This window comes from Macaca nemestrina, chromosome 7, assembly GCF_043159975.1.
Source record: "Macaca nemestrina isolate mMacNem1 chromosome 7, mMacNem.hap1, whole genome shotgun sequence".
In the NCBI taxonomy this organism is placed as follows: Eukaryota; Metazoa; Chordata; class Mammalia; order Primates; family Cercopithecidae; genus Macaca; species Macaca nemestrina.
This window is the reverse complement of record NC_092131.1, coordinates 3,458,149-3,480,874: the sequence shown is the minus strand read 5'-3', so window position 1 is coordinate 3,480,874 and position 22,726 is coordinate 3,458,149. Positions and strand designations below refer to the sequence as shown.

Genomic DNA, 22,726 nt, shown 5'->3' with positions numbered 1-22,726 from the left:
TACGCTGTCGCTCAGGCTGGAGTGCAGTGGTGCAATCTCGGCTCACTACAACCTCTGCCTCCCGGATTCAAGCAATTCTCCTGCTTCGGCCTCCTGAGTAGCTGGGATTACAGGTGCACGCCACCATGCCCAGCTAATTTTTGTATTTTTAGTAGAGACAGGGTTTCACCATGTTGGTCAGGCTGGTCTCAAACTCCTGACCTTGTGATCCACCCGCCTCGGCCTCCCAAAGTGCTGGGATTACAGGCATGAGCCACCACACCTGGCCGGAATGTATTATCTTTTCTAACTTCTCATTTCTCTCCCTTCTTTTCTAACTTCTCATTTCTCTCCCAGTTCCTGATTTGAGGTATTCTGTCTCTCTCACATGAAAGCCATTCTATATAAGACATTTTTGAGTATCTTTTATCAGAGACTACATTTTTTTCTGTTCTTGTTACAATTGTTATTCAGCAAAGCTGTGAGAGCCAACTGTATGCCAGGAGCAGTGTGTGGTTTGGGGCAAACAGCAGTGAACAAGAAACAGTTGTTTGTCTTCATGAAAATTATGGATCCAGTTGGTGGGCAGGGGGTATAGAAGAAGCTGGTAACTACAATATAGGGTGATAGGGCTCTTGATAAGGGCACAGAACATGAAAGCATCTAGGGGGCTCAACCACCCTTGAAAGACCATGGAGTTTTCCAGAGAAATCTGAGGCCTGGCAGATACAGAGGCATCAGCCAAGGTGCAGGTGTTGGAGGAAGAGAGGGGAGGTGGGATGAGGGTGGCTCCACGGGCAAGTGCATAGGCCTGAGTTTGAGAGTTTGCACGTGTGAGTAACTCGAGTGAGTTTAGTAAGATTGGAGAATTGGTTGGGAGGAAGGGAGGTGCCAAGCTTGTGGTAGACGAGGGCAAGCTGTGTAGACTTCATCCTGAAAGGGTTGGTGAACCTTACTATGTGCATTTTAAAATGATGCCTTGTCTTCTCAAAATGTCCTGTTTTGTCTTCTCAAAATGTCCTCCGGGGAGCACATTGGAAATGCAGATGCCCAGGTCCCCTTGGGCCTTCCAGATGAGCCTGCATTTCCACAAGGCCTCTGGGGACCTGCCTGCGCTTATAGTCTCAGGAGCCCCTGTGTGAAGCCGGCATTGGATTTCAGAGTAGAAAGATCCTTAGGCAGGATTGTGCTTCTGAGGCTGGTCCCTGCTGTAACCCAGGGTGGGAATATGGGAGACTGAGTCCAAGGCAGGAGATACAGAAACAGCTTCACCAGCGCTTTCAGAGTGGAAGCAGCAGGATGGAGCCGCATTAGAGTAAGTGATGAAGGGAAGAGGAAGAATTAAGGGTGTCCTTGCTGGAGCTGCGGCAGGCTTCTGCTGAGAGGTGACGGAGGAACTGTGGGGTGGACCTCTGCCAGGATGCAGGTGATGGCCCTTATGGGTTGGCAGTGCAGGGCAGAGGGTCTCGAGTGGAGGTGGAGGTTTGGGCATCCACAGCGTGTGCGTGGTTCCTAAGCCAAGGAGTGGTCGGGATCAGCCACGAGGAAGTGAAGAGAGAAGAGGGCCGGGGACCAGCTTGAGGACTGCTGTGTGAAGAGGTGGTCTAGTAAAAGGAGATGTGCAGGAGAGTAGGGAGTTAAATATTTCTTCCTGTCTATCACTGCAGTTTCCCGTTTGTATTTTTGAAATGGGTTGCTTGTGGGTTGGCATAGCACATTGCCTGGTTGGTGGATCAGTCACCCCATCTCCTGGTGCTCCTGCCTTTTAGGTGTGTGTGGATTGAGAAGGAGAGCATCAACTCTGTCATTATCAGTGACGCCCCTGAAGACCTTCACCAGAGAATGCTGGTTGCAGCTTCCCTGTCCATCAATGCGACTGGTAATTTAAGGCTTCTGTTTGTTCCTTGTCCTCTCTTTTTTTCTTTTCCTTGACTTCAGCTACTAGGAACAATTTATCCTCTAATTGGTGAACAAGTGTACACTTATGTGCTGTTCTTTTTTTTTTTTTTTGAGATGGAGTCTCACTCTGTCACCCAGGCTGGAGTGGCAGTGGCCGATCTCGGCTCACTGCAGGCTCCGCCTCCTAGGTTCACGCCATTCTCCTGCCTCAGCCTCCCAAGTAGCTGGGACTACAGGCGCCCACCACCATGCCTGGCTAATGTTTTGTATTTTTGGTAGAGACAGGGTTTCACCATGTTAGCCAGGATGGTCTTGATCTCCTGACCTTGTGATCCACGCGCCTTGGCCTCCCAAAGTGCTGGGATTACAGGCGTGAGCCACCGCGCCCGGCTTATGGGCTACTCTTTTAGGCCATTTTCTGACTGCTTTGGCTGCTGCGAGTTTACGCGGTGGAGTGTTCTCACGTTTCCTTTTGTACAAGGATGTGGGAAGTATTAATAATTGACTCCTGGATCTTTCTTTCCTTCCACCCTGCTTGACTGCAGAGTAGAAGACATCCAAGCTCTTGGCCCTATCCCCAAGCGGGGTAAAAGGTTAAGCATCATAGTGGAGTGTCTCTCTGTAGGGTACTGTGGGAACAGAGAACAGGGAGTGTGGTGTTACTATTGGGGTGGGCCTGTGGGGAGTGGACAGACTCAGCAGAGGAGGGGATGCCTGCAGATGAGTAGGAGCGGGCCAGGAGGGGAGTTAATGCCCAATGTTGATTTAGCATGACTTGAACAGGATCTACGATGCTGCTGAGAGAAACCTCTCTGATGCCTCATATCCCTGGCCTCCCGGCTCTCCTCAGCATGTTATTTGCACCGGTGATGGAGTTAAGGTACGGGCATCCCTCTTGTCTGTAGGCTTTGTAAAATAAGAACCTGACAGGGAAAAAATGGGTGCCTCTCCTTGCTCCTTTTGGAAAGAAAGCCTTTACAGAAGCTAGCCACCACATGGCTCGCTGCTTGGGGTGAAGCCTGTGTTGTTATTGATTTATTTATGCTTGGGCTGATTTTGAAAGAAGCTCAGAAAACTTGTAAAGGTACACACAGTGTCACGTAGGAGCTTGAGGCAAAAGTGGGGCAAACTAGATTAAAAATGGAGCTAGGAATCAGGCTCAAAATGGGATATCATGGTGGTGTACACCCCATTGTTAATGGGTGGTAAATGTGATTCCACGTTTTCTGGTGACCAGTTTTCAACAAGTACATGTCAGTCCCTCTTCCTTTGATAACCATGACATCAGAAGGCAGATTGCCCAGCAGATTGTAGCTCTTGTTAGTGCCACGATTAAGCCAGGATTTCTCCCAGAGACTTTGATAGAGAGGAGTGTGTGATGCTATGAGCAGAGCTCTTAAAGTCACCCTCACAGTGGGGGCTGCTGCTTTGTAAGGTTTTGTTTGCACTTTAGGGATTGACAGAGCATTCTCTGTTGGGAAAGCACTAACCTAGGTTTTAGTGGAGCAGTGGGTGGGGGTGGCTAGAAAAGGAGTAATATTTGGGCTTTAGGAACTCACATTCTGCTGGGCAGGATGGAAATGGCCATGACGAGACTGCAGTAGAGGCCTGGTAGCACTTCAAGAGTTGGGGCCATGGAAAGTTACCCTTTTCTTCTTTTCTAGTCAGTTGATGAGCATGGAGGGGTGGTCTGTAGACCTAGCGGGCTGAGTTCAGTCAAGGCAGGTGAAGGCGCCCCACCATTTACTCAGTCCTTTTTGCCATTACACCTGTTCAGAATCTGACAGTGCAATCTCCAAATGTGTAGTGATTTTTTTTAGTTGTAAGAATACTTTTTTATTTAAAATATGTGCTACTTAGAAAAAGCTGAATGTGAAAAATGAACACATTTTTAAATTTATAGATTTAAACTTAAATATTTAGTATACTTATTTTAAATTTATATGTATATACATATTTTCATTTAAGATTCTTGTTATACTGTATTCTTTTCTCACAAATATCAGGTTTTTCATATGATATCTTTGTAAATATCCATTTTGATAATTGCATCATATATCACTGAATGGGCATATGATGGCTTACCAAAATACTGCCCTATTTTATTTATACATGCACTTGTTTCTGAGCAGCTCTTGTTCTGAAAGAATTGAATATGCCTTTAATTGTTGAAATTTGGCCTAATTTTGCAATGATGGTGCAATAAATATCTCTGTAAGTTCAGATATCTTGGAGCCCTCGTTGGGGAGACAAATGTGTAGGAACCACACGTGGCAGTGGGATTATCTCATGAGCAATAGCACGCTGTGCACATGCAGGCCCGAGACTTGGCTAGTGCGGAAGCAGGTCCCTTCCTCTCGTGGCACTTTGGATGCCCTGCTTGCCTTTTTAACTAGACAAAGCTCCTGCTTCACCTTTTTTCAACACCAGCTTTTGAAGATTTGAATAATATAATGTGTTATTTTTAAAACTCCAGAGTGCAGGTGTTTAGGTTGTAGACATTCAAGAAATACTGACATACTTGGTATTTAAAACACCATCTTTCTAGAAAAAGCACAAACTTAATAGGAAAAGGTTATGTATATAACAATACACAGTGCTTTGCTGGTGGTTATATTCATTTTGTTGAATTAACTGAAATGTGCCAGATTTGGGATGGTTTATGTGACAATGTGCGTAAGACTAGTTGTCTTTGAATCCACAGGCTTACCTAGGTGATTATCAGAAAGATAGCAGAGGGGCCTGGCGTATTTTCCTCCAAACTCTGCGTGCCACTGAGTAGTTGTATAAGCTTGGTGGTGGTGGTGTTGATTTTGTTTTCGTTTTTTGAGACAGGGTCTTACTCTGTCTCTCAGGTTGGAGTTTTTTTTTAATTTGTTGAGTAACAACTGTTTTTGAGAAACTTTGAAAGATGAGAGCTGTTTGATTTGAGATGAGCATTCTCCTTTCCTTTCGCTTTAAGTATGCAGTCCTCTGCAGCGAGCAGGAGGGGGTCTTCAGTACAGACCAGGCCCAGGGGTCCTGTCACTGTGTCTTAGGTGTGTTCCAGAGGGGAGCTGACCTCCAAAGCCCACAGCTCCCGAGAGCCACTGCTGGGCCATGCACCCGTGCCCACTTGCTTCCTTTTCTGAGCCACCTCTCTAATGCGCACCCGCATGGGATTCGTCTCCTGTTGGGGTGGCGTCTGGCTGCTGCACGAGAGGCTGTCCTGGCCCCACTTGTTAAACTCAAAGCCTGCAGTCTCTGGGTAAAGTCTGTTCTACCTCCACATGTGTCACTGTCCTGTCACAACTGATTGAACTTCACGACTAAGTGATAATTTTTTGCCACCTCTAACATACCCTTTGTACAACAGTGGCAGGAAAGGAAGATAAACAGAAAATTTTATCTTGATTTTCAATTTAAAAAGGGAAAGGAGATATGTGTTACGCCCCATTCATAAGCAGAGACATCTAAGTGGAGGCCACTGTCCCCTTCCTTGCCAACTGGCTGTGGACTGACCTAGCTGCCATTTGTCTCCCCTCCTTTGTTCTTTCTGCCATGTGACCTTTGCTTGTAGCTGACCCTCAGTAACTCAGGGTGACTGAGCCTTGGTGCCAGATTTCCTCTTACTTTCATCATGGAGCTGATCCACCACACATTTGTCCCTGGAGTGCATCACTCCTCTTGCTGCCCCTGTCCTCGAGGTGTTTTCCCTGAACAGTTGGAGTAGTTGATGGTGTCAGCCTGGATTCAGTGGCATCATCATTGTGTACCTTGTGGAGGCCGCCTCCCTGGGTGAGCAGCAGGCTCCATGGTAGCAGAGCCTGGCACCTCCAGGATGGGAGCAGACATCTGAGAACATGCTCTTATTGGTGTAGTGACAAGAACACTGTACTTACCTCCTTCCCTTGGTTCCTGGAGCCAGATTTTGCTACTCGGGAGACTGCCAAATGCTGGCCATGATTTAGAGGGTAAGTCATGTGTTGAGGGCGGTGTTGTAACCCTAGGAAGTGGTCAGAGGAGGGTGGTGATAAAACTGGGATACAAAACTTTGTCAGTGTGCACCATTGTTTTAGGATGAGAAGGTGAACAGACTTTTTTTTTTAGGCTTTTTCTAAGTGCTAGACTTGTTTCACAAGTCATAAATATGTGCATAGCCTTTCTCCAGAAATCTCCCTAATAAGAATTTAACCCATGGAAGGAATTTAAAGGTAAAGGGAAAAAAAACCCCATTAATGATAAAATATTCTTTTCATTATCTTATCTACCACATTAGAAACTTAATAAAGTATTAATAAAAATTAAGTATTAATAAAAATACGGAATTTACTATCCTTACCTATATATTTTATAACTATATTTCAATTGTAAAAACTGGCAGAAAAAATGCACAAAGGAAATTAATTGCTATGCTAGGGCTGGCAGAATTTAGGATAATTTTATCGGTCAATTTTTACATGCTAAAACATGTACTTTAACAATTCTGAAATAATGGACTCTTCTGAAAACATTCCATTTAGGATTGATCAGAATGGCAAGTACTATACTGGAGTCCTTTGTGGTTTGGGGTGGAATCCAACTACAGGGGCTTCCATACTGCCCGAGCACGACATGGAGCTTGCGTTTGACGTTCAGTTCAGCGTGGAGGACGTTGTCGAGGTAAGGGTAGCACAGCATCACGGCGCCACAACCCTGTCTCTCTCTGGCTTTGCTCACCTGACAGAGTGCGGAGTCTGCCGTGGAGCTTGCGGTGCAGACACACGCTTCTGGTCCTGGAGATGTGCATATTCCTTGTCCCTCCTGGGGTCGCCTTCCGGGAGGACCGCTCCTTCACTTGCCAATTTGACGTATCTTTCCTGTGAAAAGTAACTTCCTGATAGATGGTGCTCTCTGAATCTCTCATTTGGTGTCTCCTGGCTTAAGCTTTTTTTCTGGGCAATCAGCTAAACCACGGGCTGTAGGGCTGCTGTGGGTCTCATTCCGAGTCAGGAAGTGGAACATCCTCGCTAGTTCTTACTGGGAAAGGAGGACAAAATTTCCTGCCCCTCTGCCCTTTCTCCCAGCCTGGTGACCATGCTGAGCAGAGGGCTGGGTCGGCATGAGTGCAGAGCTGAGCTACTTGCAGCATTGTCTGGGCACCGCACTAGCTCTGGGGTGAGGTGGCAGAGGCAGACCGGAAAACTGTGTAGCAAGTACAGAAAGTATTTGTATGTCATTTGAATCTAATAATGAGAAATGTGGGCTCATACTGTGTACATTAAAAAAATCTTTAATCATTATAGTAATTTATTTTTATTGCATTTTCAAAGTGGGAAAACCAAAACTGATCCTTTACCACAAATAGTTTGAGAAATGCTACTCTCTAAGTACCTTTCTTTCTTAGAAGTTCCTGGGACGGGTGAGGTTAACATACCACACTGAAGGGCTGGGGGAAAGGAGGAGCTGCGGAGACAGCTGCTGACGCTCCAGGGGCAGGTGTCGGTTTGTCTCTGCAGCTGTTAAGTCATGATTGCTCGGTCTCAAGAAGGGGCTTATGGGCTTGAAACTACTCCGTAAGCCATAGACCTAATGGGAAAATGTAAAACTATTAAGATGCTACAAGCGGCCGGGCGCGGTGGCTCAAGCCTGTAATCCCAGCACTTTGGGAGGCCGAGACGGGCGGATCACGAGGTCAGGAGATCGAGACCATCCTGGCTAACACAATGAAACCCCGTCTCCACTAAAAATACAAAAAATTAGCCGGGCGTGGTGGCGGCGCCTGTAGTCCCAGCTACTCGGGAGGCTGAGGCAGGAGAATGGCGGGAACCCGGGAGGCGGAGCTTGCAGTGAGCCGAGATCGCGCCACTGCACTCCAGCCTGGGCGACAGAGCGAGACTCCGCCTCAAAAAAAAAAAAAAAAAAAAAAAAAAAGATGCTACAAGCAAATACAGAAAATCTGTGTGACTTTGGGTGTGGCATGAGTTTGTAAATACAACACCCAAAGCACAGTCTGTGAAGGGGAAATTGATACGTTTGAATTTATCAAAATTAAAAACTTTTGTTCTGCAAAAGACCCTCTTCAGAGGAAGAAAAGACCAAGTGCACACTAGGAGAAGATATTTACAAGTTGCACATCTGATGAAGGACTTGTATCCATAATATGTAAGGAATCCTTAAAACTCAATTATAAGAAAACAAGCAACAAAATTAAAATATACATGGCAATAAACACATGAAAAGATGCTCAGCATCATATGTCATTAGGAAAATGCAAATTGACACTCCCATGAGATAGCACCACATACTTACTGGAATGGCTAAAATCCAAAACCTGACAGTAACCAGCAATGGCAAGGATGTGGTACAGGTCCCGGGGACCTTTTGTTCATTGCTGGTGGGAGTGCGGATTAGTGCCACTGTTTTAGAAGACAGTTTCATATGCAGTTAAGCCCGCACCTACCATATGACTCAGGAATCCCATCTGTAGGTATTTATTCAAGAGATTTGAAAACTAGCATCCTCATAGAACTTGTATGTGAATATCAATTGCAGCTTGATTCATAATTGCTAAAAACTGGGAGCAGTCAAGATGCCTTCAGCAGGCGAGTGGATAAACCATATTGATGACAGAGAATACTAACTCTGAATGCTGTGGATTATCTAACATGGGATGAAATTCAGTTACACTGGAGCCGTATGAGTGTTTATGTTGCTGTTTATTTACAGGTTAATATTCTCAGGGCTGCTATTAACAAGCTAGTCTGTGATGGACCAAATGGATGCAAGTGTCTTGGGCCAGAGAGAGTTGCGCAGCTTCAGGATAGCGCCCGTCAGAAGCTTTTAGGGTAAGCTGTGTGATGACGTGGTCTTCTTTTCTTCCCGATCAACTTTGTCAGCTGCCTTGATCATGGCTGTTTTGAATTGTGTAGGCAGTGTGACATGTCGATCACCTGAAGTGGAGTGCCAGTGCTGGAGGCAGCGCTGGGAGGCATCAGAATGTAGGACACTCTTCCTGTGGAGAGCAGCACCCTTGTCCCGTGTGTGTGTGTGTGTGTGTGTGTGTGTGTGTGTGTGTGTGTCCCTTGAAGGGACAGCATGGGCAGGGCATGGGAAGCCACAGTGGGTAATGCGTCACCCACCATTCCCAGTGGTGGGTGTCTTAGGGATCGGGGGAGTCCGGCCTGCAGGACTGGGCCTTACAGAACTGAGCCTCACAGAACTGGGCCTCTCTTGAGCCTCTCTGCAGGGGAGGTCGGAGAAGGAGCATTCTGACCTCACCTCCCTGTCTCTCACCTCTTGCTGGACTCTCCACGGGCCAAACCAAACCAGAATGCAGAGACAAAGGCTCCTATTGGTGTAGCCCATGAGCCCAAGGCAGCTTGAGGGCCCTGGGAAGGCCAAGAAGAGCGGGAGTGGTTGTGGAGGAGAAACCAGCATTCCACCTACCCAGTCCTGCGCTCCTGCCCCAGAGCCAGTCTCCATCGGCAGGGCATGGTCCTTCCTTGCCTGACAGTGTCCTGTGCTGGCTGGGACCTGGAGCTATGTGAGAGCAGGTGGCATCTGGTATCACGGTGACACTTCTCTCCTTCCTATGCCTTTTGCGTTGATTTCTTTTAGTTTAATAAGCATTTTTTAAAAAGGTATATATAGCTGTCTTACAAATGGTGAGAAAGGCCGGTTTTAGTTTTCTGTCTTCATTTTCTTTTATATAAAAATATTTTAAATATTTATTTATTTATTTTTAGAGACAGAGTCTCACTCTATTGCTCAAGCTGAGTGCAGTGGTATGATCATGGCTCACTGCAGCTCCGACTCCTGGGCACGCATGATCCTCCCGCCTCAGCCTCCCCCGTAGCAGGGACTATAGGCATGCACCACCATACCTGGCTAATTTTTAAGCTTTTTCTATAGATGAGGTCTTGCTATGTTGCCCAAGCTGGTAATTTTTTTTTTTTTTTGAGATGGAGTCTTGCTCTGTGTCACCCAGGCTGGAGTGCAATGGCATGATCTCGGCTCACTGCAACCTCCACCTCCCAGGTTCAAGCGATTCTCCTGCCTCAGCATCCCAAGTAGCTGGGATTACAGGCACCCACCACCACGCCCAGCTAATTTTTATATTTTTAGTAGAGACGGGATTTCACCATGTTGGTCAGGCAAACTCCTGACCTCAGGTGATTCACCCACCTTGGCCTCCCAAAGTGCTGGGATTACAGGCATTGAGCCACCATGCCTGGTTGGTAAAAATATTTTTATGTAAAATTTGGGTTGAAGTTTAAGTACACAGATACACGCCCATGTGGCCAGCACCCAGGTGAGAGCCCCGGTGCTCCTTAGGGTGTGTGGGTGTGGTTATAGCCACCATCACTCCCTGCCCCCAAAACAAGGGTAACTGTATCCTGCCTTATTATGCCATAGATAGGTATTGGTTTGTTTGTTTGAACAATTCAATAACTCTAGTGAATTTATAGTTGTGCAGTCTTATCAACACAACCCAGCTTTTCAGCATTTCTGTCATCCAAAGAAGTTTACTTTTAAGTATTGTCAGGAAAGGCAGTCTCACGTAGGCAGCCTTTGATCCCCTCTCTGCTGTCTGAGAACAGGCCTTGGGCCTGGAACGCTTCCTTCCCATAAAATTAAGGGTCCTCACAGCTTGTGGAGGGCTCGTCGCCATGTGTGGGAAGATCTTTCCTTGATTCAGGCTCTGCCCTGCTTAAGCCTGTGTGTCATACGGTACCTGGTCAATCCCACCACGGTAGGGATGGGACAGGGCTCTCCTGCTGCCACACAGGAGAGGGGCCTGCAGGCCTGCCTTGTCTTCCGGGAGTTACCTGCTGGCCACAGGGACCAGTGCCCATCACTAGAGCTGATCCTGTCCTGTCCCCTCTCTCTGTAAGTAAAGGCTTGTTCCAGCCAGGGCCTCACTATGTGTGTTTTCCTTGGTGACTCCAAGACAAGATGCAGGGGTGCCCCGACTTCTCCTGGTAGCAGGTAACAGATGCCACCTGCTTGACTAATATATTGAAACAGAATGTGTCATTGTTTGTACAACCCCATAAATTTACTAATAGTAATAAATTATGTGCCTAAAGTTGATGACTTTTAGGATATATAAAGCACACCTCAGTAAAGCTGTGTTTAGGATTGAAAGTTCCCCCTGTCCATTTACATTCAGTCTTGTTCCCACCCCAGCCCGGGTACCACTGATCTGCTTTCTGTTTATGTGTTTGCCTCCTCTGATATTTTTGTATATGTGGAATCACATTTTAATTTTAAAATCTGGCTTCTTTCACTTAGCTTAGTACTTTTGAGGTTTATCCATGTCGTATCATGTTCCTTTTTACTAAATAATATTTCAGTGTTTGTATATGCCACTTTTTGTTTTATCCATTCACCAGTTGGTAAAATATTTGGATTATTTCCAGTATTTGGCTGTTATGAAGAAAGCTGCTATGAATAATCACATGCAGTCTTTTTGTGAATATGTGAACAGTCTTTTTGTGTCTTGCTCTCGGGTAGATATCTGTGAGTGGAGTTGGTAGGTTGTATTGGTAGGTTTATGGTAATCTTTTAAGAAAAGGCCAGGGCTGGACGTGGTGGTTCATGCCTGTAAGTAATCCTAGCACTTTGGGAGGCTGAAGTGGCAGATCACCTGAGGTCAGGAGTTCCAGACCAGCCTGGCCAACATGGTAAAACCCTGTCTCTACTAAAAACACAAAAATTAGTTTGGCGTGGTGGCACGTGCCTGGAATCCCAGCTACTTGAGAGGCTGAGGCAGGAGAATCGCTTGAACCAGGAGGTGGAGGTTGCAGTGAGCCAAGATTGCGCCATTGCACTCCAGTCTGGGTGACAAAAGCGAAACTCCATCTGGGAAAAAAAAAACCACAAGGAAACAGCCAAACTGTTTTCCAAAATAGCTGTACCATGTTACATTTCTACCAGCAACGTAGGCTGACTCTGGCTTCTCCACATTCTCACCAGCATGTGGCACTGTCAGTGTATTGTTACTGTAGTCGGTGTGGTGAGTATGGTAGTTTCTCATTGTAGCATTAATTTTCATTTCCTTAATGTTTAATGATGTAGAGCAACTTTTTATCCTCTTAGCCAGTCATTTATCTTTTTTTTTTTTTTTTAGTGAAATGTAAGATCTTTTGCCCATTTTTAAATGTGTCTTTTCATTATTGAGTTGTAGAAAGTTTTTTAAAAGTTTAGATACATGTCTTTTATTGGGTAAGTAATTTGCAATTAGTTTCTCCATTGTGTAGCTTGTCTTCTTATTTTAATGGTGTCTTCCAAAGAACACAAATTTTTAATTTTGATGAAATCTACTTGCTGTGGTTTGAATGTGATGTGTTTGAAACCTAATACCCAGTGCAACAGTGTTGGAAGGTTGGGCATAATAAGGGGTTGATTGGACTCATGTCATTGCGAGAGAGGGTTAGTTATGAAGAGAGTGTGGACTGTTGTAAAGTGGGCCTGCCCCGGTGCCTCTTCCTGTCTCAAGTACTCGCTTGCCCCTCTGCCATGTCATGATGCAGCAAGAAGGCCCTGGCCAGGTGCTAGCCATGCTCCTGCACTTCCCAGCTCCAGAACTGTGAGAAATAAATTTCTTATCTTTATAAGTGACCCACTCTGTGGTCTTCAGTTATAACAGGGGAAAATGGACTAAGACACTACTTTATCTATTTTTTTTTTTTTTTTTTGAGACTGAGTCTACCTCCGTCACCCAGGCTGGAGTGCAGTGGCACGATCTCGGCTCACTGCAGCCTCCACTTCCTGGGTTCAAGCAATTCTTCTGCCTCAGCCTCCCGAGTAGCTGGGACTACAGGCGCCCGCCACCATGCCCAGCTGATTTTTGTATTTTTAGTAGAGACGAGGTTTCATCATGTTGGCCAGGATGATCTCGATCTCTTGACCTCGTGATCTGCCTGCCTCGGCCTCCCAAAGTGCTAGGATTACAGGGGTGAGCCACCACGCCCGGCCTATTTTATCTTTTTTAAAAATGAATTATGCTTTTGGTGCTATATCTAAAAAAATCCTTGTTGAACTCAAGGTCACAATCATTTTCTCTCTTTTTGTAATTTTTTATATTTAGGTTTTTGATCCATTTTGAGATGATTTTGTATATGGTATGTGATACAAGAGCCTAAAGTCATTTTTTGCATATGAATATCTAATGGCGATGACATCATTTACTGAAAAGCTATACTTTCCCCATTGAATTGCCTTGATACTTTAGTCAAAAATCAATTGGCCATAAATGTAAAGATTTATTACTGGGCTTTCTGTTTTGTTCAATTACTTTATATCTATCTTTGTACCAGTGCTATACTGTCTTAATTGCTGTAGCATTAGTCCTCCTGTTTTGTTCTTTTTCAAAATTATTTTTACTCTTTTCTGTTCTTTTCCTTTCCATGTAAATTTTAGGATCAGCTTGTCAGTTTGTATAAAAAGCCTTTTTGGAACTGTGATAGGGTTTGTGTGGAACCTGTGAGTGAGTTTGGGGAGAATTGCCACCCTAAACAGTAGTGAGCCGTCCAGTCCATGAAGATGGAGTGTCTGTTCCTTTGTGTATTCTCTAATTTCTCTTAACACTGTTTTAGAATTTTCAGTGTGCAGGTCTTGCACTTTAGTTGTTTCTAAATATTTTAGTCCTTTTAATGCTATTGTGAATAAAATTGTTTTCTTTGTTTTTGAATTTTTTCTTTTTTAGAAAGGATCAGTTGATTTTTATATATTGGTCTTTTATCCTGTGACCTTGTTAAACTTCTGCATTCTAGTAGTGTTTGTAGATTCCTTAGGATTTCCTACATACAGGATCATTATTATTATGAAAGCTTTCTTTCTCTAGTAATACTTCTTGTTCTTAGGCCTATTTTGTCTGATATTAATATAGCTACCCCAGCTCTCTTTAGCTACCATTTGCTTAGCATAGCTTTTTCTGTCCTTTTACTTATAATATATTTGCAGTTTTGAATTTTTTCAAATTTTTTTCTGCCTCGTGCCTGCTCTCTTCTCCCCTAGGGAGACATTGCTTTGCACATCTGCTAGTGCGCTGGTGTTAAACACCTGCTAACACGATCCGAATGGCCTCACTGGTCTTTGGGGCTCTGGTCACTTTTCTTCAGTCTTTTTCCTCTTTGTTCTTCAGATTGGTTAATTTCTGCTGATCCGTCCTTAAGGTTACCGATCCTTTATTGTTTCATCTCAGATCGATGTGGATGTGGTACAGAGAATTTTCCATTTCATTGTACTTTTCAACTCTAGGATTTCTATTGTTTCTTTGGTAGTTTTTAATTTTTATTGAGATTATCCCTGACTCATTATTATCCTATTTTTAAAAAAATTCTTGGCACCTGTTCACAGTGGCTGCCTTGAGGTCTTTAAGTGCTGAACCCGCAGCTGGCCACACACTCAGCCTCTACTGGCTGCTCTTCTGTGTGTGGGCCACACATTCCTGTGCCTTTGATGTCTCCTAATTTTTTGTTGGAAATTGGGTACTTTGGATAAGGTACTGGAGCAGTTCCCCCAGAGCTGTTGTTTTTGGGTTTTATTATTTTGTTTGTTTCACTTTAGAAGCATGCCTAGACTTAACCTGTAAGTCCATCCCCCATGATGTGAGGTCACTGATGTCTGGGTTCTGGTGTTTTGTTATGTTTTCAATTTTAATTTTTATAGAAACAAGGTCTCACTTTGTTGCCTAAGCTGGAGTGCAGTGATGTGGTCATGGCTCACTGCAGCCTTGAACTCCTGGGCTCTGGCAGTCCTCCCGCCTCAGTCTCCCAAGTAGGTAGGACTACAGGCATGTGTGACCACTCCCAGCTCCTGTTTTGTTTTGTTTATTCTTATTTTTATTTTTTAGTCTGGCTTCCTAGGTGTTGTCCTTGTATCTGATCTGCACAGCTTAGTGCTTAGCCAGTGATCAGTCAGAAGTTGTGTTTAAATACTGCCCTGAAGGCTTCTGCCCTTTGCCATTGGGTTGGAAAGTGCACTCCAAGTTCAGGCACTTTTTAATTCTTCCCTGGCCTCTGTTTTTCTCAGGGCTTCCCAGGTTTTTCCCACATGTGTGCACCCCTCCATCAGTCAGAGATATGCGGAGGGCCTGCTCTCCCTCTGTGGCACCCTCCTTTCCATGGTCTCCCTCTTACCTCCTGAATAGTCTCGTCTGCTGCTGGCCCCAAGCAGGATGTGGCCTGAGGCTGGAAAGCTGTGGGCTTTCCCCATCTGTTTCCTTCATTGCTGTTTTTACGGACAGTGCTGCAAATCAAGGTGTGAGGGTTTTTCATCCTGTGATCCAGATCACGTAGCCTTCATGGCCCTGGGAGTACTGTGGTGTGGGGTTCAGGGGCAGGTGTATGGGGTGGGAGCGGCCCCTTACCCCAGCAAGAACTCCACACACTCCACTGTTCTCACCTGGAGCCGGCAGTTTGTCATGAACAAATGCTCCTCAACTTGTTTGCCTTTGGTTAATTTCCAGAGCCTTCAAATCATTGTTGTATGTATGTATGTTTACAATTTTGCCTTGTTTTATAGCTTTTTTACGGGGGAGAGGCTCTGCAGAACTCTTTACTCCCTCATTGCTCAAATTCCCTATCTTTTAAAGCTGATGATATTTCCAACTTGTCATGACTGCTTGAGAGCTAATGGTACAAAATGTCCTGTTACATTTCAGAGAACTTGACTCATTCATGTGGTGATGTGCAGTGCTGGTTGCTAAGGGAACATAGAGACAAGACTTGGTCTTACAGATCTGTCGCACTCCATTTCTTTCTGCTTTTGAATATGCTACAAATTAAAATATTTTCTGATCATAACTGCATCAGTGTTGGCCTTTAAACAGTTTATTCTAGTTCTAATTCTGTGAGAAATATATAGGATTTAAATCTTTAAAAAAATCACAGCAGTGTTTTCAGTTACTAATACATAATTAAGATAATTTCCTTTTTTTTAAAATTATAGTTTGTTCTGTCAATCAAAACCAAGAGAGAAGATTGTTCCCAAGTGGCATGAAAAGCCCTACGAGTGGAATCAGGTGAGTGGGACGCAGGCTGCTAGCGAGAAGAGGCCACGTGGAGGAGGGGACAGGCCCAGGGCAGACCCAAGGTTCAGAGCCAGGGCTGACTGAGGGACCGAGAGGCAGAGACAGGAGGCAAAGTGGATGGCTTTGGGGGCCAGCCAGCAAATATCTCAGACCAGATAGGGTGTTTTTGCATAGCGTCCTCTACGTGATGTCCTGGCAAAGAGTGAGACACCAGGATAACTCACTGCCCCGTGAGTTGGGAAAAAACAGGTATGAGGGGTCTGGATTGGACCCTCCTGCTCTTGGTGGTCTTTGGGAAATGTGCCTTGGCTGTTCCTGCCGCGTGACTGGCTTGGTGGCTTTCGGGCTCCACTGGTTGTTATCTTTGTTTGCTTGGGCTGCTGGCACAGTGCCACCATGGGTAGGGGCTTAGAAACAGCAGACATTTGTTCTCACAGCTCTGGAGGCTGGAAGTCCTAGGGCAGGTGCCAGTTTGTGGATCCTTGTGAGGGACATCTGCAGATGGCCACCTTCTCACTGTGTCCTCACGTGAAAGAGAGACATCCTCTCTTAGGGCACAAATCCCATCCTGGGGGCCCCACCCTTATGACCTCATCTAACCCTTGTCACCTCCCAGAGGCCTCATCTCCAGATACCATCACAGTGGGGGTTCAGACTTCAGTGAAGGAATTTTTAGGGGCCACAGTTGAGTCATGAAGAAGGAAAAAGCCCTTCATAGGCTCCCTGATACTTCCTGTCTGTAGGACTAGAAATGGAACAAAATGTGATTTCAGAGAAGGGAGCCCAAAGGAATTTGGAGATTTAATTCTGGAGCCAGGGATGTCTTTAGATATAAAGCAGCAGGGGCAGTCTTTCCTCTCCCCTTTGGCGATCTAAGTGAGGTTCTACTTTGGGGGGCTGTGTCCCATCCTGCGCCTAAAGGTTGCTCCTGCTGTGAAGCTAGTCTGTTCCCCCTGTGCCCTGCGCCTAGGTCCCGCTTTAGGGACCCCAAGGCTGATCACAGCAGCCGGCCCAATTATGTGCGGAGCTCCATGGGCAAGGAGTGGGGCAGCCACACCAGCCCCTGTGGCCATCAGGCTCAATTGGAGTGTCTGAGGGTGATGAACTAGCAGGACTTTTTTGAAAATAGAATTTCACTTTGAGGTTAGTATGTTTTAGAAAATTTCAGTGTTTTCAAAACCTGTAATGCAATTACCATCCACATTTACATATGCATGCATGGGAGATTTCTCGGTAAAGCTTGCCATAGTATTAATCATGAATTTATTTGTTTGCAACTTTTATTTTAGATTCAAAGGGAACATTTGCAGCTTTTGTTATCTGGGTATGTGGCATAATGCTGAGGTTTGAGGTACAATTAATCCCATCACCCAGGTACTAAGCATAGTATCCAATAGGTAACTTTTCAATCCTTGCCTCCCTCCCCCATCTAGTGGTCCCCAGTGTCTCTTGTTCCCATCTTATGTCCATGAGTACTCAATGTTTAGCTCCACTTTTAGGTGAGAACATTTACAGTATTTGGTTTTCTGTTCCAGCATCAATTTGCTTAGGGTAATGGCCTCCAGCTGCATCCTGATTGCACAATTTCATTCTTTTTAATGGCTGTGTAGTATTCCATGGTATATGTGTACCACATCTTCTTTATCCAATCCACTGTTGATGGGCACCTGGGTTGATTCCATGTCTTTGCTATTGTGAACAATGCTGTGGTGAATATGTGAATGCATGTGTCTTTTTGGTAGAACAATTTGTTTTCTTTTGGATATATACTCAAGTAATGGAATTGCTGGATCAAATGGTAGTTCTGTTTTAAGATTTTCGAGAAATCTCCAAACTGCTTTCCACAGTGGCTGAACTAAGTTATATTCCCACAAATGGTGTATAAGCATTCTCTTTTCTCTGCAGCCTTGCCAACATCTGTTGCTTTATTGACTTTTTAATAATAGCTATTCTGACTGGTGTGAGATGGTATTCTGTGGTTTTGATTTGCACTTCTCTGATGATTAGTGATGTGTGGAGCATTTTTAAATGTTTTTGGCCCTTGAGTGTCTTCTTTTGAGAAGCGTTCATGTCTTTTGTCCATCTTTAATGGGGTTATTTAAACATGAAATTAAAAATGAATTATCAAACATACAGTATGAAGTGCGAGAGTAGAGAAGTGTTCTGTAGATATTTTTGGAGAACTGAATTATACTTTGTGCATCCCGGATGTTAATGCATGTGTATTTTATGTCTGGAAACGCTGTCACAGAGCCTGACTGGTCCTCTTGTCTACCCCGTTAGGTTGATCCAAAGCTGGTCATGGAGCAGGCCGACCGTGAGAGCAGCAGAGGGAAGAACACCTTTCTCTACCAGCTCCACAAACTGGTTGTGCTCGGCACCTGAGCGTGTCCACAGGCGGCCTCCAGCACACCCCTCAGGAAGCTGCGGAGGGTGGATTCCAGGCTCCCTCCGCAGACTGACTTTCCTCTGTGTCTGGACGTTACAGTCTGTGCCCACTGCATCCTAAAGGCCTTTTCTTTCTTCTTTTCTCTTTGGGTGATAGTCAGAGAGTGGTGTTTTTGTTCAGGTGGGAAGGATTGGAAACTCTAGTCTTTTCTAGAAACAGAAAATCACTGTATTAAATATTTTGGAAAAATTGTTCTGAAAGAAGACTGTTTGGATAAAGAGCTATATTTTGCTTTAAATTTATGAAGGTAAATATAAGTAGTTAATCTTAGATGTAATGTTCCAGAATGTGCCTACATATTCTATTCTGTTACAATGATTTCAACCAGTAGTCCAGGAAAAAACTTAAAAAACAAAAAAACCATGTAGTATTTTCTGATTTGTTTTTTCCATGAGGGAAAATATCTAATTTTTGTAAGACTAAGTTGAGTTATAGTTCTTGGTTCACATTTTGGAAATCAGAGATTACATGGCCATAGCTTATCTGTGTTAAAACAATAAAAGCATTAGATGAAGTTTCTGTTTCTGACAGTTTTTAGTCAGAGGAGGTTAAGGTGTATTTAGTTCTAAAAAATCTGAAATTATAAAACTGATACAGGGATACAAGACCTCTTTTAAAAACTCAACTCACATCAGTAAGGATTTGGTCAGAACAGAGCTGTTGTAAATACAGCAGTGAAAGACACCAGTGAAGCTCACACATGTGAGAGGGAAGTTGTAGGATCAGAGAAATGCTCTGCTTAAACCGACTTGTCCCAGGTGGACAATTTGAAGATCATGAGGAAACAGGAGAAGCATGTGTGTGTGGGCTTTAGCTTGGGATCATAAACGGGAGCTTGTGTGGGGTCTCGGAAGCTGTCACATCTTGGGGAGCACCGGTGCTGTGCTGAGCCTCTGTGGGTTCGCTGGCCAGCAGCGGGGAGCTAGCAGATGCCAAGCGGGAAGACCACCAAGCAGCTGCAGTGGCCAGGCGGCACTGCACCCCTGTCACTGGGCCACTGTCCTGGCCTTCTGGGGAATGTGCTTCCCAGCCTTAGATAGGAAGCAGTCATACCAAGTTGGCACACACATGGAGAGCTCTTGGAAGGGTTTGAGCACACCCAAAACTTAGTTCAGCTTTAAAGTGAAGGTTTTGCCCGTTGTCGGAAAGCCCTCTGGGAAAGCCCCTGGGGAAGGCAGCAGATGCTTTGATTGGTTTTCTCTTTGCCGACCTATGAGTACTTAGTCCATGTGCACAAAGTTACCATGTGTGGCCTTAGCAGTAGGGGGCGCTCACAACGGTCAAGCACTCCTGTTTGCTTTTTAACCAGACTTTTAGTAAGTGGTTAAAAATTTAGGCCAGGTGCAGTAGCTCACACCTGTAATCCTAGCACTTTGGGAGGCTGAGATGGGAGGATTGTCTGAGCCCAGGAGTTCAAGCCTTCAGTGAGCTGTGAGTGTACCCCTGCACTACAGCCTGGGCAATAGGGCAAGACCGTATCTCAAAAAAAAAAAAAAAAAAAAAAAGCAAAAACACGCAGCTCTCAAAGGAAACCATACTATTCCCTATATTTTTCTGGGATTGCTGTCATCTTGCTGAGGAATGTTTTTGTTCTGCTTTTTTGTGATTGCCATCCTAGCCATCAGCTGTTGAGCAGTAGATAAATATTGGCTCCTTCCCACTGTTCTGCACCTTCTTTGCTATGTCCCCGCACGGTCACAGCAATATCACTGGCCAGGTCAGTCATTGTGCTTTATAACATGGATTTTGTAGATAGCAAAGAAAATTATCTTCTGTAAAACCAAGTGGTGCACTCCGATTGCGTTGCCTTCCTTATCTGTCTTAAGAGGGTACTTGCCTTGTTTGTTTGTAAAATTGTCCTCATATTTAAATACGTATTAATGTTGTTAGTATAATAATACATGTCCATGACACAAAATGAAGACATTTGAAAAGGGTCTCTAGTGAAGTCTCTCAGGCCCAGCCCGAGTGCTCCTCAGAGGGAGTCATTGTTTCATCCCAATGCATCCTGTCAGCACGCCCTGTGTTCCACACACTGTCACGGACGCTGAAGATCCACTGCGAGCAAAGTGGCCTAGGTGTCACCGCACTCAGGGAGCAGTGGGTAGAGGCAGATGGTGGTCACACGTGTCAGGTGGCAGAGTGAGAGCTGTCAAGCGGCAGGACAGGAGCGCACACACTTGTGTTTGCTTTGTGGGCCACGTGCTTGCTGCTGCTGCTGTTCAGCTTTGTGTTGAAGCTCAGGAGTAGCCATAAACAAATGAGCAGGGCTGTGTTCCCGCAAAACTTGATTTATGGAAACAGGCGTCAGACTTGAGCTTGGGTCTTAGCTGCTGATCCTGTGATGGGGGGAGGTACAGAGAGCGACGCTGCTTTAGAGAAGCAGCTGGGGACAGCCTTTCCCCTGTGACATTCAAGCAGAGGCCTGGCCCAGGCTGCACTGGAATAGCTGAGAGGAGGTATGTGAGGCCTCAAGGAGGCAGCAGGCCTGGTGCACATGAGGAGCCACCAGGCGGCCCGTGCAGCTGGCACAGAGTGTGGAGGGTACCGGTGGTCAGGCTGGAGAGCAGCCAGGCCGTGTGGGCCACAGGCAGGTTTTGGGATTTACTCTGAGTGAGGTGGGGAGCTCCTGGAGCGTTTTGAACAAGAGAGTGTCATGCCTTGATGACGTTTTGAGAAAGATTATTCTGACTGCTGCATGGGGCACAGGGTGCAAAACCAGCACAGCTAAGTCCAGGAAGAGACACTGGTGTGCAGCAGGGGTGGGAGCAGTGGAAGGGCAGGGTGGCCAGACAGGACGTGCACCAGAGAGACAGCAGAGTGACCAGAGGCAGGCGGGGCACCACGGCTCAGAAGAGAAGGTTCTCGGAGGCACCATGGTGGTGGGCAGAGTGGTGTCCCCTCCCTGGACATAGCCTGGGGCTATGTCCATGTCCAAACCCCCACAACTCCCTATAAATGTGACTGTATTTGGGAAAAGGGTTTTTTGCCAGTGTGACTGAGTTAAGGATCTCAAAATGAGGTGATTGCCCTGGATTTAGGATGGGACCTGAAGCCAATGACAAATGTCCTGATAGAGGAGAAGGCCAGTGAAGGCAGAGGCTGAGGTCGCAGCGAGGTGGCCACAGCCACAAAAGACCTGGGGCTGCTGGAGGCTGGGAGAGGCCAGGCCAGGCTCTCCCTGGTGCCTTGGAGGGGAGTGTGGGCCCTGGACGCCTTGGTGTGGGAGTTCCGGCCTCCACAGCTGTGGGAATCCATCTCTGTTGAAAGCCCCCCGTTTGTGGTTATGTGTCCTGATGGCCCCAGGAGGAGAATCCAACCAGCGTCTTCTGGGTCCTTTCGGAGCTCATCTCTTCATGTATGGACACAGGCCTCTTTATTTTCATGAGTCATTGCGTGCTGCACATGCTGATCTCTACCTTGACTTTTCACTGACTGCTGTGGATCGCACTGCTAGATCCTACACAAAGAGGTGCCTCATTCTTTTTAAGTGCTTCATGGCTTTATCATTTTATTGATGTTTCATAATTAACGACGCCCCCACGACGGGCATTTGGATAGTTTCTAGTCTTACTATTATATGCAGTGTCGCGATGGATGTCCTTGTGTACCTGTCATTTCACATGTGCATAATTTATTATAGAATAAATTCCTAGGATTGAGATTGCTGAGTCAGAAGGCGTTTAGTAAATCACTCCATTCCTAGATGTTGCCACATCGCTCTCCATAGAGCACACGCTCCCCGCAGCACTATAGGACAGTCCATTCCCAGACTCACCCTCCGAGTTAGGACAATGTTGGACACTAAGGAGATGCACTTTCTCTCTGGCAGATGAGTAGTCTTGAGTTTCTCCTTATGAGTGGGCTGAGCATTCTCAGATGCTAAGGACCATTGGCTTCTCCTTGTATGTGAACTGTTTATATCTTTTGCCAGGCTTTCTTTGTGTTAAAATTGATTTTGTTATGTAGTTTAGTTTATGAATTTTTTATGCCTTCTCAAAAAGTGTTTCCCCTAGTTTGACATTATTAGAATTCTCTCCCATATTTACTTCCAGTACTCTTATGGTTTGATTTTTTACATAAAATTTACTGAGGTAAAATTTACATATGAGGATTGCAAAGATTGTCTACTAGGCGTTCTTTCAGAAGTTCCATAGTTTTAGCTTTTATATTTAGGGCTGTGACCCATTTCAAGTTTTGTTTTTAATTTTTTGCTTAATTTGTTTTTTTTTTGCGGGGGGTGTGGGTGAGGAGAATTGGCGGTGATGAGAGGTTGATTTGTTTTTCCATACATTTTTTGAGAAAAATATACTCTGACCCCAAATTCAATTACCTGGAAAACTTTATAAAAAATTAGTTGACTATATATGGTCACAACTGGATTCTCTTCTGTTACATTG

The 22,726-nt window shown here is 45.2% G+C and overlaps 1 protein-coding gene across 4 annotated transcripts in view; it reads left to right on the top strand.

Moving 5' to 3' along the window:
* Positions 1-22,726, top strand: part of LOC105489826 (tudor domain containing 9) — a 147,507-nt gene that overhangs the window by 108,042 nt on the left and 16,739 nt on the right. For 3 of the 4 annotated variants that reach the window (XM_011754996.2, XM_011754999.3, XM_011754998.3), the window contains 6 exons: positions 1,749-1,858; positions 2,662-2,758; positions 6,381-6,519; positions 8,566-8,684; positions 15,796-15,868; positions 18,161-18,858. In XM_011754996.2, the coding sequence (XP_011753298.1) occupies positions 1,749-1,858; positions 2,662-2,758; positions 6,381-6,519; positions 8,566-8,684; positions 15,796-15,868; positions 18,161-18,262 (640 nt within the window). In that variant the 3' untranslated portion in view covers positions 18,263-18,858. Of the gene's footprint in view, positions 1-1,748; positions 1,859-2,661; positions 2,759-6,380; positions 6,520-8,565; positions 8,685-15,795; positions 15,869-18,160; positions 18,859-22,726 lie in introns of those variants that run through there. The other variant, XM_071099493.1, reaches the window with a different exon arrangement.